General features: G+C 39.3%; 1 protein-coding gene across 5 annotated transcripts in view; it reads left to right on the top strand.

Annotated features, from left to right (window-relative positions):
* Nucleotides 1-16,280, top strand: part of THSD4 (thrombospondin type 1 domain containing 4) — a 304,090-nt gene that overhangs the window by 50,922 nt on the left and 236,888 nt on the right. For all 5 annotated transcript variants that reach the window (XM_051796399.1, XM_051796397.1, XM_051796396.1 and 2 more), the window contains 2 exons: nucleotides 6,208-6,315; nucleotides 10,102-10,171. In XM_051796399.1, the coding sequence (XP_051652359.1) occupies nucleotides 6,287-6,315; nucleotides 10,102-10,171 (99 nt within the window). In that variant the 5' untranslated portion in view covers nucleotides 6,208-6,286. The remainder of the gene's footprint in view (nucleotides 1-6,207; nucleotides 6,316-10,101; nucleotides 10,172-16,280) is intronic.

Raw genomic sequence — 16,280 nt, forward strand, 5'->3', positions numbered from 1 at the left:
AATAATGTTTTCTAAATTGTTTTCTGTAGAAGAGAACATAGATTCAAGAACTGAAAAATGCACTTTGAGTTGTGATTTCTTGACAAAACACTGTTCAGTTAGAAATGAGGTTGTCTATCTACAGTGTCATCATAAGAAATCCTAGAGATTGTAGTTGCTAAGCACAGTTTTAAAACTAATGCCAGGGATTTGGCCAAGATTGCACAGCCTATCACATTGAAATCTTGAAATGAACTTAAGATAGGTTTGCAATAGTTTCCACACAGTTACATCCTGAAAATCTCTCTGTCAATCTGGAGAGTTGTATGATCTCATTTTTGTGATTAATTTTATCTTTTACATAATTGTCCTCTGCCTGGGAACTTGAAATGCAGTTAAGCTTTTGTGAGAATTAGCTAATACTTTCAAAAGGTGAAAGAGGGGACAAAAGCAAAGTAAAAATGGCAATTTTGGTGCTGCCTGAATCTTGAGAAAGTATCATTCTTTTGGATTATTATTTCAAAGAAGTAAAAAAGAACAGTTAATTCAGTTTTTCTGACACTCAATTTTGTGTTTGCTGAACTTTTGATAAAACTGATCTTCACCTAAATTACCCTTTCAGAATTTGGTCATTGTAAATCATATCAGAATTACCAGTCAAATCATATCAGAATTACCAATAAATTAAACACTTCTACTCCAGCATACCTTCTTTGCAGTTGAGCTGGATGTCAATGAGCTAACTATATGTCATTATTCATACCACAACAATATACTTTATTTAATTATCAAACCTATTTCTATGGTGTTAAATCCATATTTAAGCTAATTATTAAATTTAAGAGTTCTTTAGTATTATATCAGACTCGTTATTGTAATACTTTCACTTTTATGATATATTTATTACTAGTGCACATTCAGCAAATATATAACCAGCGTTGTGAACAAAGATTAAGAAAAATTAAAGAAACAAATCCTACTAGTCATATGTTGTATGCCTGCACCTCATGACCTATAAGCAAGCAGTTCTTGCTTGCCCCCTTTACTTAAAAGATTAATGTCACAACCCTTGTTGGATCCTTAATTAAATTATATGTTCTTCAACAGGGACCGAAGCAGAGTTGTTTGAGTTGTGGCACCCTCCAGCGTAGCAATACTTTTAAAAGCCAAAATTTGCATTTTGTGAATGGATATTTTGGGAAATTTGGTGTATGATCACTGTTGCATTTCACCAGCTTTGTCTCCTAGATTTTCAGAGGATGATTAAATGTTACAGAATTGGATGCCAGATAAGCAGGTAACACGGTTTTGTCTCCTAGATTTTCAGAGGATGATTCAATGTTACAGAATTGGATGCCAGATAAGCAGGTAACACGGTTTTACCACTGACCCTTTGCTGAGTTAAGCTCTAGGAACTGGACCAGAATTTCAAGACTGCGCCAGGATGGCCCCGAACCTCACAGTTATTGTTTTATTTGGGGTCTTTGGCGCTCCTGTGTGGGAGCAGAGCTTTGCAGAGGTGGTGGCACCTTGGCCCAGGTCAGCAGGGGGTGAGGGGTGGCCCCGAGGTCCCAGGGAGTGTCTCCCCTGCCCCAGGAGCGGTGAGTCACAGCAGGTGAGTCACCGCCCGGGATGCCAAAGGGGATGGCTCCACAGGCTACTTGGAGAGCCAATTAGTTGCATTTGTGAATGTAAGAGGCTTGATCATTGCTCTGTGTGTATCCTGGAGGACAATTACTGCACCATGTGTGTTTTAGGCAAAGGAACGAAAACTTCTGGAGCTCAGTCAAGCTTAGATTGGAGACAGGCACTGAGCTTTCTTGGACTGCAGTAGTTCTGGACACACCCAGAAGGAGAACTTGGAAGTTTTCAAAGCGTTTAAAATGAAACAGAAAGGCACCTTCAGGGTTAGGTGGGGTAACTTGCAATTTCTGGTTTAATAAAAGGCTTGCTCCATGTAAGCATCAGAACTTTTCATCAGATACAGTGCTAGATTTCTCTGTTATGCACCTTCCAGAGACAAGTGTATGTTTTACTGTAGTTACTGAACATTTGAAGAGATTAGAACTCTGGTGGTAGGTGTCAACAGCTGCAGTTCAAGCTGCTGGATGTGTGCACAAATTATGTAGCCAGATAAACCTGGCGCACTGCGAGTGCTTTATCAAAGTCTTGTGAATGTAATGAATTTTGGATGCAATCCAGAGGACTTGCACTGAACATGATTTAATAGATGTGAATAACTAAACTAACAGATACACTATACCAACATACTAGGCAACAATCTCAAAGGCAGTCTTAAAGGGTGTATAATTTTTTAAAAAATATTTCTAAATATTCTTCATTTATTATTTTTCCCCCCACTAAATACTACAAAAAGAGAGCTTTTCACATCAGTGGAAATGTGCCTTTGGAACAATGCTCAAGTTTTGTAGCTACTTTAGTTGCCATTGTCAGTAGCTGGCAAGATACATAATCTAACCAGAATGATAAATATTGAAGGAAGGCTTGATATAAGTTAACAAGGTAAAATAGGCTAAAAGCTCAGAGCACTTTAAACTTGGTTGAATTAATGTATGTTTGTACATGGTGTATCTCACATCCTTGTTGTGAGTTAAAATAGAGGGTCTCAGATTGTTTAAGTAGGTACTGTACACATTCAGGCTAAGAAATTTCTGTTATAGTTAAAACACAGATGTATATGGATATATGTGAGTTGACAGGACTTACAAGGTTGATGCTAAAATGACATTGGAATTTGTGGAAGTGAAATACCGTCCACTCACAGCACACAAAGGGTACAGTCACATGAAAACCTGCGTGTGAGGAGTCCCGTGATAATTAAGAGTTTGGGGTGACTAATTCATGGGCTTTCTGCAAAATTTCAAACCTCTTTGTTTGAAGACGTTTCTTGAAGATAATTAGAGGAAGGGTGAAATGTTACCATTGGCTTCCCAGAAGACTTTCTTCCTCTTTTCATAACTTTCATAACAGTGTTTGTGGTGTCTTTCCAGCTAATTCTGTGTATTGCATCATTTACCTCTTTGAGAAATCTCTTTTTGTCCATGTCAGCAAATTTCTGAGATTGCCTATGAGCCTACTAGGTTATTTTTTGGGGTTACTGCCATTATCCATCTCTGCCTCTTTTTAAAATCCACATTACTAACTAGTATTTTTATTTTCTAAGGTCACCTAGACATTTATCTGAGCCCTGCTGACAAAGGGCTGCAGTGTGTGATTGCAAGTGGGAACTCTGTGAGAAAGGGGGGGAGACTTTAAACAGGGTCCTTTTGTTCATCTCATTTTCTGTGACCTGATGCACGTCCCATTATATGCAGTGAAACACCTCTCCCTTTGATTGTCACACCATGGTTGTTCTGGAGAGAAGGTTTGAATTCTTTCCCATCCTGTGTGGTGGCTTGGTTGGTTTGTTTGACTGGGTTTTCTGGGGAGTGTGTGGGTTTGTTTTGAGGTTCTTTTCCCCCTACCCAATTTCACAGATTTTTTTCATCCCACTTGGAGATGAAATAGGGAAGACTTCTGAAATGTGAAATATTTTAGTGCAGTGGAGAAGGTCTTACTAACTCTGTGAAGTACAAGAGTGTGGGTTGTTCCAGCTGAGAAATCCATATCTCTCCTGCTGTTAGTAGGGTTACTAGAAAGTCTTTTGCTAGATGGTTCTGTAATGCTTTCAGCCCCTTGTGGGAAGGTAATTTGACTTTCACATTCCAAGACTTTCTGCAGTAACTAACACAAGGACACCTCATCAGGCTTCTAGAAATTTCCCTGCCAAATCCATGTTATTCAATCCCAGTGTTAACTGTGGAGCCGTTTCACGTGTTCATTTTGCCCTGGATCTTCTGAAGGGAAAACGACTGTCAGGTTTGCACATTTTCATATCAAAGACACCACTGCCAAAATGACATTCCTTTCAATAGGCTGAAAGCACCTAAGCACTTAGATCATTTTGAAAACAAGCTCTTAAGTCACTTAAATATTTAGCAGTTTTTACACCCTGTACTTCAAATGATCCTTCAAAAGAAACGCATCTATGAGTTGCAGTAAGAAGTGCTTGGAAAAAGGCACTGAAATATAGTTGAAAGTTGAGTTTGTAATGCAGCCTTGCCATTGACAATGAAGAAAGAGATGAACTTAAAAAATTGAAAACATATCCATGGACTTTAAGTACTCTTTTTAAGAACAATCTCCAGAGGGACACTGGAGGTCCCTCTCCTGCTTGTTTGCAAAACCAGATCTATCATAGCATCTTTTCTGCTTTTCAAATGAAGTGCAATTTGCAAAGGGGATTAAGGGAGTGCAGGTTACTTTTCCTGTGTGTTTGTATCCTGTAGCAGTGTTCTGCTGAGATTCCCTCCACACAAGGATATTGGATAAATAGCTCATTGTGGAGTGAAAAATACTAAGGAGAACACATCTGGAAAAAACTCAAGCTGATAAGAACTTGAAGCCCTGTTGGTTACAATCTATGTTACAGGCAGATCCTCCATTTCCAATAAGTGATATAAAAGACTGTTGCATCAATATGCCTGGTAATTAAGAGTCAGGTTGTAGTAGTGAGACATAAGGTTATGTCTCCTCAGTTCATAAGGTTAGTAAGTATTGTCTTAGGGAATCTGTCTAAATGCCTTGTGTTGGTGCTGTAGGTGTGGACTTGCCTAAGGTTTAAAGGAATGGAGCTTTTACTGAATGTAGGTACTAAAATCTCAAATGCTGTAAAGTGTTGCAGAAAATCTAGACTAAAAATCAGTTTTCAGAAGTGCTGCCCATCTCATAAAAAACGATTTTACAATGTTAAGTGGTGAAAACGTTGAATAAGTTTGAGAAAGCCTCCTAGATCTGCTGACAGCTGTGAAACTGTGGGAGGAGAGGATGAGGTTTAGCTGAGCCTTAGTGCTTTCATCCTCAGGACTGACTCAGACCTGTTGCACACAGAACTTTTGTCGTGACACTTTCCTAAGTTTTCAAATTTTAATACCTTGCATTTAACAAACTAAACAATTCAAGAATTAAAAATAAAAAAAAAATTAAAAAAAAATCTTTTGAAGTTGTTACAAGTATTTGGTGATTTCCTAAACCAAATTTGTTGTTCTTCAGCTTTTAGGGGTGGGCAGGGAACATTTAACTTGTCCAGTTACCTGCAAACAATCCACATTTTTCTAGCAGTGGGATCTGTGTGTTATTTAACTGCACATTTCTCAAGTTCTTGTCAGTATTGTCCTGTTTTAGGTAGATTTTTATCTGGCTGTCTGGCAGAAATGGAGAGCTCTTTATCTGTGAACAGCAATGTTCTCTTGTTTCTGTTCACTCCACTGCATTTCAACATGTAACCACTTGTAAATAGCAAGATACAGACAACAGCTGATGAAATCCTGAAATATATGGATTTAAGTTCAGTTCTGTTAGTGTTTTATTTCCTCTTTTCCTCTCTCCTTGCCACTCTCCCCCTGCCCTCCTGATTTATATTGTATTTCCTTACTTCAGGGATATCTTTCCTGCCTGAAAATTCTGGTGTGTTTTAGGTGTCCAATATATGATTACAAGTTTACTAAAATAAAAAATTCCCAGATGTCTGAAAAATTATTTACAAACAATGCAATGATAGTACTTATAAATAAGGATCAGCTGAATTTATATTCAGAATACTGTTTAACCCCAGATTTCCTCTATGACTGTGGGCAAGGCATTTAATTTCATTGTGGGTGGGTTTGCCATCTGTACTAGAGGGAACAGCACTACTCCTCTGGGTTTTTTTCTGCAAACAGTATGAGCACTGACAGAAGAATCATCCTCTAATATAAATAGAGATGTATTAATAATATTACTGTACATAAAAATTGGTAACCCAGTTCTATGAATTCTATTAACACAAGACTTCAAATAAAACTGTTTGTTTTATTGTCATACAAGTGACATACCAGGAATGAGAAGGGAAGTAAGTTTAACACCAGATATGCATCCTTGGGAATCAAATCAAGATTTTGAGTCCCATAGTCTTTTTGGAAAGCACTTTGGCAACGTTGAAGTCCTGTTGCAAAAAATGGGGTGCATACAGTTTGTTCATGTAACATACACTGGACTTTCAGTTTGAATTGCTGTAAAGTCCCAAGAATTGAAGTAGAGATGACTAATGTAGGTCAGTATACATTTTTGTAACTATCCTGGAAAATACTGAATAAGCAGTCTTAAATGTGTTTTTCCTTCTTTCTGTAGGATTTGTGTGTGATCAGCATTGTGCTGTACCACAGTGAAGAGGTATTTTTCACTTCAAGATACCTTGCATTAAGGGATCATGGTAGACAGTTTAATAGTTTCTTTGAGGTAAGTGATGCAATAAAGCATTTAAAATCTTATTTAATGTTCTCTTAACACACTGCAGTAAATATCAGTTTGGTTATCTTTTGCTCGGGTGTTAAATTGTCTGCGTCATAGGAGGATAAATAAAAATCTTGTCCCAGGATCAAATACTCAAGTATATGCATACCAGACATAGCATTCTTTGGTGATAGTGAAAGAAGAAAGTTCTCAGTGGTTGTTTATGCTCAGAGCATCTCTTTATGAGTGCCAATGTGATGGCAAATATTAGTGGAAAGTGCCTGTTTTTTGATGAGGCTGCACAGCTACAATCACTGGGCTTAAATTACTGTTTTATACATTTTAGTACCTGTGCTGCAATTCATTCAGGGATTTGTATTATGCATTCCTGAAACAGTTTGCCAGTGGGCAAACATAGGAAAGACCTTTCAAACAGCTTTCCTAACAAAGGAAACATTCAGCTGTTTCTAAGCTGGTCTGGCCGGTTCTATAGTTGGGCAAGCAGATTCAGAGCAGGCAGGCTCCACAAACAAAAGGTGGCCTCCTCCGAGGAATGACAGCTCCCTGCTCTTGCATTTGGATGGGGACACTGTCAGTAACACCTCAGCTCTAACCTTGATCCTTGTGGGTTTGGGACAGCAATCTTTGAATTGCAATTTTGGCCCCCTCCTAATATGCCAGGGCAGATTCCACATCAAAATGGATCTGTCACGTAGTATTGACACGACCTGTGTTATCTTTGCTGTTGAAATTTCACCCTGTGTAGCTCCTCCCAAGCTGTCCCAGACTTAGGCTGCTCTGCAGACTTGGGAGGAAGTTGGGAATGTGGGACAAGAGCCATCCTGCAATAGTCAGTACCAATCACTTGGCTAAAATATTTTCACTTGTATCTGAACGATCCACAGTTGGCCATTATGTTCCTTCATAAAATACTAAAGAACAGCAGCCAGGTGAGAGATCTGTTTTGGTACCTCCAGCTTCATTCCTGCAGAGCTAATATTCACTGCAGTGACAAGGAAGAACTCTGAGAGGTGTTTCTCAAGGAGGTGTTCCTAGATGAGGTGTTAATTAGCAAAGTTTTTCTTGCTGCTCCTACAGTAGACCTAATGTTGTTTTGCTTTGTGCTTTTTGCCTCCCCCTCTCCCCCAGTTAAAGAGAAATTGGCATTGCCAGAAAAAGAATGTGAGCAAGTTTGCTCTTTGTAACTTGGATAGATGGACAGTTTAAAGCCTGACTTTGCTTCAGATCAGGTCCTTGGCTCCCAAGTGCCTTATGTTCTTACAGAGGGTTCTTACAGAGGCCCGAGTTACACAGCCATGGATCAGCTGCAATTGGTACCTCACCTGTTCCTGGATACTTGGAAAGTTTTGCCTTGTATTGAGGAGCACTTGTTCTTTTTGGCTTTTTTGCATTGTAAGAATACCTGAATCAAACCCACTGAAATTGGAGAAGCCTATTCTTGTAGCCTGGGAGGCCTGAGGTTAGTCAAGCACGACAAATAAAAAGGCCTAGTGTGGAGAAGTTAGCCAAAGCAAGCTACTGAGGGAAATAACATTAAAAAACCTAAATTGCCACACACTGATTTAAGCTAGAGGCTTGCCTCAGGATAGCTTAAGTATTCCTGGCAAATTTCCTGTGTGTTTGGAATAGTAGGTTGATACCATTGTTTCTGGCAGATCCAACTGCAGATACAGAAGCAAATTTAAAAAATAGCTTTATTGTCCTTGAGCCATGAACATATAGAGGATTATTCCTTAAAGAATGGCCAGGAGAGGCTTGGCACAGAGTAATCACACATACACTACAAGTTTGCATTTTAGAACTGAGAACTTTAATCTGGTAAGTAATTTGCTTTGAAGATTACAGCTCTCATTCAGTTCAGAACTCACAACCTTGTGCATGATTTCAGAAGAATTTACACATGGAAATCTGTAGTCAGTCAGACTGACTGTCCTGTTGAGGGTGAAAGCATTCATTTCCTTCTGCAAAGTTTGAACTTTCTTTCACATGCTCTGAGGGATTATAGGGAGTAGAAGCCATAAGGGAGCAGGGATCAGGTAGGGAGATTCTGAAAAGGAAGTTAAATATAATTTGCAGAGGACGTGGGCTGGGCCTGTCACAGGCTGCACTCCACCTACTTAGATGCTTGTCATTTTTCATTGAGAAGAGTGAGGAGATCACTTGAGCACTTGGAAAAGTGAAGCTGAAGACAGACTTGATGCTGTCATTTTGCAGTTTGGAGGTCTGAATTCTGATTCTTCCTTTGATTTCAGGTGGGATTTGCAGATCAGTTTATTCATTCGTGCCTTTGGCTTCCATCTACCCTTGTGTGATTGGGCCCTGCTCTGAACTCCATGTTTTGAGTGATTTCTTTGTAGTGCCTTATGCTGGCTCTGATTTCAGCCACCTCCTCAGTATTTTGTTTTATCATAGCTTTGTGCAATATAATACTTCCTTCTAACACACTTTTTAAAGTGCTGCTTTCCCCCCCCTCAAATTGACGTGGCAGTAAAGAAGTAATGACTTTTTCTTGCCTTTAATTGGTTTATTGCTTTGAGAGAGAGGGCCATAGATGATGAGGTGATGATAGGCCATGTGCAATCAATACTTGCCTACTGGTTCCTTTTGCAGTATGTTGGCAAGGACAAACAGAAAACTCAAGAAAAACATTCTCCCTAGTAGAAGAATGTTTGCATTGGTGGTAATGCAGTGCTTAGTATTAAAAAAGGCCCTTTCTGTTTAGGAGGTCTGTCTCAGCAAATACCTGAAACAATGAGAAATATTTAAAGAGTTACTGTGTAGGGAGCAAAGGAGGGAGCTGTGAGTAGGAAACACAGCTGGATTTTGTCTGGTCCATTAGTTTGCAGATGTATTCTGTGTCCAAATCCATCAGTTTTACTTCTGCATTGAAATTCAGCAAATCATTAGCAGCTTTCCCCTTTAGAGAGGGTCTGAAACATACTCTTTGTAGACTGAAAAGTCAAATTCCTGGTAGAAATAAAGATACCTTGATCTTATTTCTCATACCTGTCCACGTTTTCTTATGGAGTGGCTTGTTAGAAGGGGGCAAACCAGTCCCCATTGCAAATTATGGCAAACAACAGACTGAGCTAACTGTGCCTAACTTGTAACAGGCTCACAGGAGTCATTATGGTGGTGAGGCTTGACAGAACAGAGTTTTTTTGGGCTTGGTTCCCGTTATGACTCCTTTCAGACTGAAGATGTGGTGACTGGGGTGATGCTTGGCTGCTTATCCTGAGTCTCTGGTGGGCTGTGTCTGCTGCTTTCCACCTTCTGTGCTCATTAGGTTATTCAATTTTCACAAGTGTTAGGCAACTGGGGAAGAACCTATTTCTCCATGTTTCCTGCGTGCTGGAGGTGGGATGTTCATCTGGAAAGCGAGGAGCCCGAGCTAGAAGCAGACCTAGTCCACAGATGGGTGAATTCTTACTTAACACTTTAGAAAACTTGCAAAGCATATGTCAGTGTGACACTGAATGCTGAGGTGTTAAAATATGCCCGGCCAAGAATATTTTAATTTAAACACGGAGTTATGTGAAATACTGTCAATGGATTCTATTTGGTGCACTTTCTGTGTATGGCCCTGGTACTGTTTGCTGTGAATAGAATGTCATCAGGACATTTCATATAGTTCAGTGAGTTTGCTTTGGTTAGTAATGATTTTCAAGTATCTAAATATTTTCTTGCAGTATGAACCCTGTAAATAGGTTGTAGATGTGCAGTTTGTATTAGTGGTATTTATATGTTCTGTTCCACTGTTTGCCTTTTCAGACTTCTCAGTTCCCTAGCAGTGTTGGGATTTCAGTTTGTCATCCCACAGCCTTCAATTGAACACAGAAAGGTAAGCATTAGAAACATTCAGATCTTGTATACTTAAAGATAACAGTAGAAAACATTAGAGTAAGGTGTGTAAAGCAATGCAATCTGAATAAAGTTCTGGCAATAATTGCCTTCTGTTGTGTGTGTGGGGGGGTTGTTTCTTTTTATTTTTATAAATTATACTTGGTTGAAAGAGGCTCATCATGGTTAATTAGCTGAGTAATTGTATGGAGTGTTGTAAGTCACACATAGTTACTGAAGCTTTGGAACATTTTCATCATGTGACACACAAGGGAAAAAGAATTCTTGTCAGTGAGAGCAGACATGGAGTGATTGGAGAACCACCCAGTTGCTCACAGGTAGTTCATTCTATTAGAGGGACAGAAATGTCTGGAACAGAAGCTGGACCCAAACCCCACTCTGTTACCAGATTTCCATTGGTAGGGATTGGAGCTGGAAGCTGCTGAAGTTTCCTGTTGTGCTCCTGTGAATGGTTCACTCCTTGGTTCACTCCCAGGGTGTCTCTGAGGGGGTTTGCAGCCTGCACCCTTCCCTCCTGCTCAGCACTGCTCACATCTGGGCTGCAGCACCGGGGTTTTTGCACTGCTGTTCAGGAAGGTAGTGGACATTTTGGAGAGGAACACAGACCAGCAATGATTATCTGCAGGAGATTTTAAAATCTTACCTCTGAGGGAAGTTTAAATTTATTCTAAACATTAAAAGACTGGTGGCAGAGGCAGATATAATCTTCAAATACTTAGAGTGCTAAAGAGAAGGCTGTTCTTTCTGTCTGGTGGAGCAGATGAGAAGAAATGCATTTAAACTGAGGCAAGGGAAACTTAGGTTTGATGTTAGAAAAAACTTCTCATGGTAAGGATATAAAGAAGAATGGATGATATTGATGGGATAATATTTAGAATTTCCATGATGGAGGTCTCTGTGAATGTGTTGAACAAATGTTTGTCAGGAATGATGTGCAGGTGTTTGTGATCCTACCAGAGACCTGAGGTGAGACCCCTTGAATGCTGTTCTGTCTCTTTGTGGGCTGTGACCTTATATCAATGTTCTCGTTTCTTAGTTGATATTCAAACACAACCTTATTAAAGGTATCAAATAACCTATTTAAAAACACGTTTTCTTTTTAATATAGACTTTTAAATAATAATGCAAGGTGCATTTTTTTTAATAAACTGTACTTTTAAAAGGAGATAAAAGGCACATTTTCTGGGTTTCCTTTTTTTTATGCTATCTTTAGGTTAAAACATTTTTTGGGCAATAGCCTCATAGTTATGGACTAGAAACCTGAAGGCATCTGATAGTCACAGTTCCTGAAGAACAGAGATGTCCTGTTAACTCCTTGTGCAGCCTAATTGTAAGACAAGTTAAATGAGGTCAGTAGTGATGCAGTCTCAAACTGGCACTGTCCAGTCTGCACAAGCTGTCCAGGGGCTCTGTTCTTAACTGCTCTACAACACAGTATTCCTGCCTATCTTACATCTCTTTTGTCCTGCAGCTGAGATGGTCATGCTGCTGCTCTGCTTTCAGTACTCTGCCTGATTAGACATTCTTTTGTAACACTGACAGTGGAGAGATGCTGCAATCCAGCTTCCAAATAGCTTTAGGGGGAATAAATCTGCTAACTAAAATAGAGTAACTCAGAGAAACAATTGCTTCATTCTGGGAAGCCCCGGAATTAATTTAGATAAAATCAGATTCTTTGTTTTCAGTTGAATGAGAAATGCCACGGGTCTGGAGTGTGGTCTGTTCTAGTTAAAGGGACTTGGGGGCATGGTAACCACCTTGGAGCCCTGCTTTGTGCTGCAAACAAGAGAGGCACAAGTTTCCTGGGGAGTGTCTCACGCAGGCTCCGAGGCTGCCTGTCAGTCTGAGCTCTTACACCACTGAGAGGATTCTCGTCGTGCCAAACTGTGTTTAGTCTTGAAGTCTGTATTTGTTAAACTTTTCACAAGCCTTCTGGCACACCTGTCAGCTCCAGACTAGAGGGGTTGTTGGCAGCTCTGAAGGACATGTTTCTAACGGGGTGTGGGTTCCCAGCTTGTAGCTCTGGAAGTTCTTTTCCTGCAGTAACCTGGACACGTGTGTGCTGGCATCCCTAGGCAGCATCTCCTGAGTATTTCTGGGTGGATGTCTCTGCTGTCTGGCAGAGTTCCTTCCATGTGAGAGGAGGTCGGATTTTTCAGGAAGGAAGGGAGAGGAGGAGACAGGGATTTGATGAACAATACACCATTTTAACAAAATAGTGAATAACAAAAGTGGTGTTTGGTAACTGCCATATACACACTCAGAGGGTACAGAATGTGGAAACTAAATAACTACTGCTGAAGTCTAATGAAACATTAGACCATATCCCAGTCCTTATTGTGTGTCGATTTTGCAGCTAAAAGTTAAGAATGTGTGCATGACTGATGCTTTAACCTGCAGTATTGGAGAATATGGATTATGCCTTGTGCACCCTGCATATGGTTATTTTTCCTCTGAAAACTGTGGACAGGGAAATAAAATCAGAGAATTGGACTTGGGTATTTGGCTGAGTAATTTGTTAAAATATTTCCAAATAGTCTAGATGTTTTTCTTACAGTAAAACTTTTGGGAAAATGAAGTAAAACCCAGGACAATCCCCAAAGCAGTTGTTGGAAATCCACTGTAACTCCTACACACCCACAGTTCAGCTGAGATGTTGTTCTTTTAGGACTTGTGTGTGCTTAAAACCATCAGGAAATACTGGGTTTTTTTGTTTTGTTTTGTTTGGTTGGTTTTTTTTTTAAATCTTGCTAGTTTTTAAGCTTTTGTTTCTTTTTTGTTTAAAGTCACACTAGTTTCAGAGAAGCTTACTTAATGTAGATTCTTTAACAAAAATCTATTTGTGGTTTCCTAACTCATACTTGTAGGAGTTTTTTATTTAGCTTCAGTGTATTAGAACTGTTGAAAGTACCATTTGGCTACTCTTGACTTAGTGGTACATATTTAGGAGCTTAACAGGAAGAAAGAATTTTATCTTATCAAGCAGCATTTTTTTTTAATATTTTTTAATTTTAAGAGGAATTGCATCAACAGATTCTGGAAGAGCAGAACTCAGCAGGTTGCTTCCTCAGATGCACACACAAAAATCTGTTTCTGGCATGACAGCATGGGACTGTTAGCTGGAAGAATGAGCCAAATTACTTCCCTAGCAGGGAAGTGCAGATAGTGGAATTAAGACTTGGGGAGATGACAGAACCAAAGGGGAAAGTTGTGGGAAAACATTTGACTGGGCAATGTTTTCTGCTTTTAGACCTCATAATTTTTAAATGACAGTCCTGGAAGCTTGTCTGACATACAAAGTCAGAATTTACCAATACAGAGTTTCTAGTTTCAGAAGTACCCGGCTACCTGATTTTTATATAGAAATAGCTTTTGTGTTTATTTACTTTAAACAGTGCTGTCTCTGCTGTCAGAAGTGCACAAAAACTGAAAGAGCATCCTTGTATCTTCCTATATCTGAGTTTAGGGTACTCCTCTGTTTGTTAAGCCCTTCTCTGTAAATGGCACAGGTTTGTACAGTAATTCAAATATATTAAATATGGTATGTTTGTTAGATAGAAATGAAAATTTTTATGCAAAAGACTCTTATGGTTTCTTGTTGGAAACAGGGGTTATAGTGTTGGTTAGAAGCTTTTTTTTCATGATCTAACGTATTTATTCCTCATTCATAGGATAGAATTTGTATTATCAAGTGTACTCCTGTAAGGCCAAAATACTTGTCAATAATAGCAAAAAAAGGGGGAAATGTTTTGTGGAACCAAATTGCATTTTAAAATGAGCCAAGCTCTCTGCAGCTGGTTAAACTGAAATCTTTCTTAATATTTGAATGATTAACTTTCCTTGTCCATCAGTGCTGGACATATGAACAGCCCTCCTGCTGCTCATGAAACTCTCTGTTCTCCTTCCCTGTGCTTATTGTATTGAGATTTAACCTTGTCTGATGAGTGTCACACTGATTAAGTGACTGTTAAAACTATAAAACATAGCACTCCTTCTCCTAGACAACCACTGAAGTCTGTATTCCCAATTTTACAGAAGTCATTCCTGGGTGGATTTTTGACTAATCATGTGTTGCTGTGTTAAGACAGTAAGCTGTGGTTATATCTATGCTGTGTTCATTTTAGTAAAGCTGATAATGTAAGTAGTAGCAAAGTCTGTCCAAATGAAATTTCTGACATAAATATTGCATTGTTTGAACATCTCAGTTATGGTACTAAATGGCAGCATTGAAGCAATGGACTTGCTTTGAATTTATGCATATCTTTTTTGTCACTCAACTGTAGATGAATATTGACTTCAATGGAGCTACAGTATCTAAAGCTGATTTTCAGTGTCTGGAAGCAGTGTCAGGATTTATTTTTACAAGTTTTTGATTGGGACACTACCCTACTGTTGAAGAATTTTGAGCCTGTTGGGCTCAATATAATTCCTTTATTAAAGAAGAAATAAAGCAGGTTTTTTACCTTGCTATCAGACACACAATGTCTCTAGGAAAAGCAGCTATTTATTAAGTGAATGTGACTATACTCCCCACAAAATTTTGAGATTAATATACTTTAAGATGTGTGTTGTTGGGGTTTTTTGTGGTTATTTTTTCCCCTCTCTTGTATTGGGTTCAATTATGCTTGTTGAGGAGTCATCACTGCTAAGTCAAGAGAAATAAGGAACAGAAGAGGAGCAAAATCCAAGGGAAAAGAGAGGAACAGGGGGTAGGAAAAGGTGGCCAAGGTCCCTCATTTGGTCATGGTGAGCAGTTAGAGCAGTTCAGCTCCTTGTGGGAATGGAGCCTGAGCAGCAATGCAGTGTAATGGCCAAGCCCCCACATTACTCAAATAGCAGTTCAGTTCATAAAAGGGAATTTCTACAATTAACATCTACTTCAGAGCAGTTTACCCAGCTGTAGTAGAATGGGTTTTGGAGAGGGTGACGTTTTCTGGTTTGCCTGGAGGAGTGGGTTGGTATTTCTTTGGTTTCTTTTCAGTAGACACACAAGTATTCCTTACCTCTAGAAGGAATAGCTTCTGAGTTACCTCTCTTTGCCTTTTTCACCTTTCTCTGTTTTCCTTTTTCTCCACCATATAGTAGCAGTGTATTGATTTTACTGGCAGAATACATGAAATTGAGTTATGAGTTTATCAGAAGTTCATTTAAACAAATTAGTATGTCCCTGTGGGTTAACTGTGTGGGTTCTCTGCACTTTCCATTTGCTTCAGGACAAGATGATTGATTAAAAATACTTAATTTCCCTGCTTGCCTGTTCCCATGCCCTTTAAGGAGAGTTTTAAAATTGCATTACATTACATTTATTTGCTTTGGGATAGACCTTTTTCCTGAAGTTTGTCCTAGGAATGGAACATTTATATGTGACAAGTAAAATGAAATGCTAAGACTTAAAGGAATTCTGACATATTCTTAGGTTTATTGGACTGCTTACTTTGAGGGGCAAAAGCAAGGAGACGAGTTTGGTCACGAAATACACCACGGATTTATTTTCATCTTTGTGTCTTTCCATCTTTGCTTTCTTGGACAGTCTGGCTGGCCTGCTCCAGTACACTGCACTGCTGCAAAAGGCTTAAAATGGGAGGAATAATTCCTCCTACTGGGCTGTAGGAAGTGGGTGATGGAGATGTAAGTGGGAAGGTAAAGGGAGAGTGTGCAAAGAGGGTGATAACTTTGAGTACTATTTCAAGTGACAAGAATTGGGTTACTAAATCTGTGATGTAGTGTTTAGGATTCATATAGGAAATTCTGTGTATGAATGAGATCCTATACTTTCATTTATATTGTAATAGTGACAGTGGCTGACAATGTTTCTTCGTTTCCATTGTTGTTCTGCCCCATGGTGTACCACACCCCGTAAAAGTCACTGTTGTGTTCACTGAAGGGGATGCAGCTGCCCAAGCCATCTGAACACACTGTAACAGAGGACAGTGTGGAGCGTGAAGCAAATCTATAGCCTTGAAACACTGGAGGAAATTGGAGTTAGACAAAGTAGTTAATATCTAAGCCTGGCTTTTGGCCAAGACACCAGGGCTAAAGCTAAAGCCTAATAGCTCTCAGGAGTCCTGTGGGATCCCCACCACAGCTGG

The sequence above is a fragment of the Manacus candei genome, unplaced genomic scaffold (genome assembly GCF_025592945.1).
Source record: "Manacus candei isolate 608988 ecotype Guabito, Panama unplaced genomic scaffold, ASM2559294v1 h1tg000046l, whole genome shotgun sequence".
NCBI classification, from domain to species: Eukaryota; Metazoa; Chordata; class Aves; order Passeriformes; family Pipridae; genus Manacus; species Manacus candei.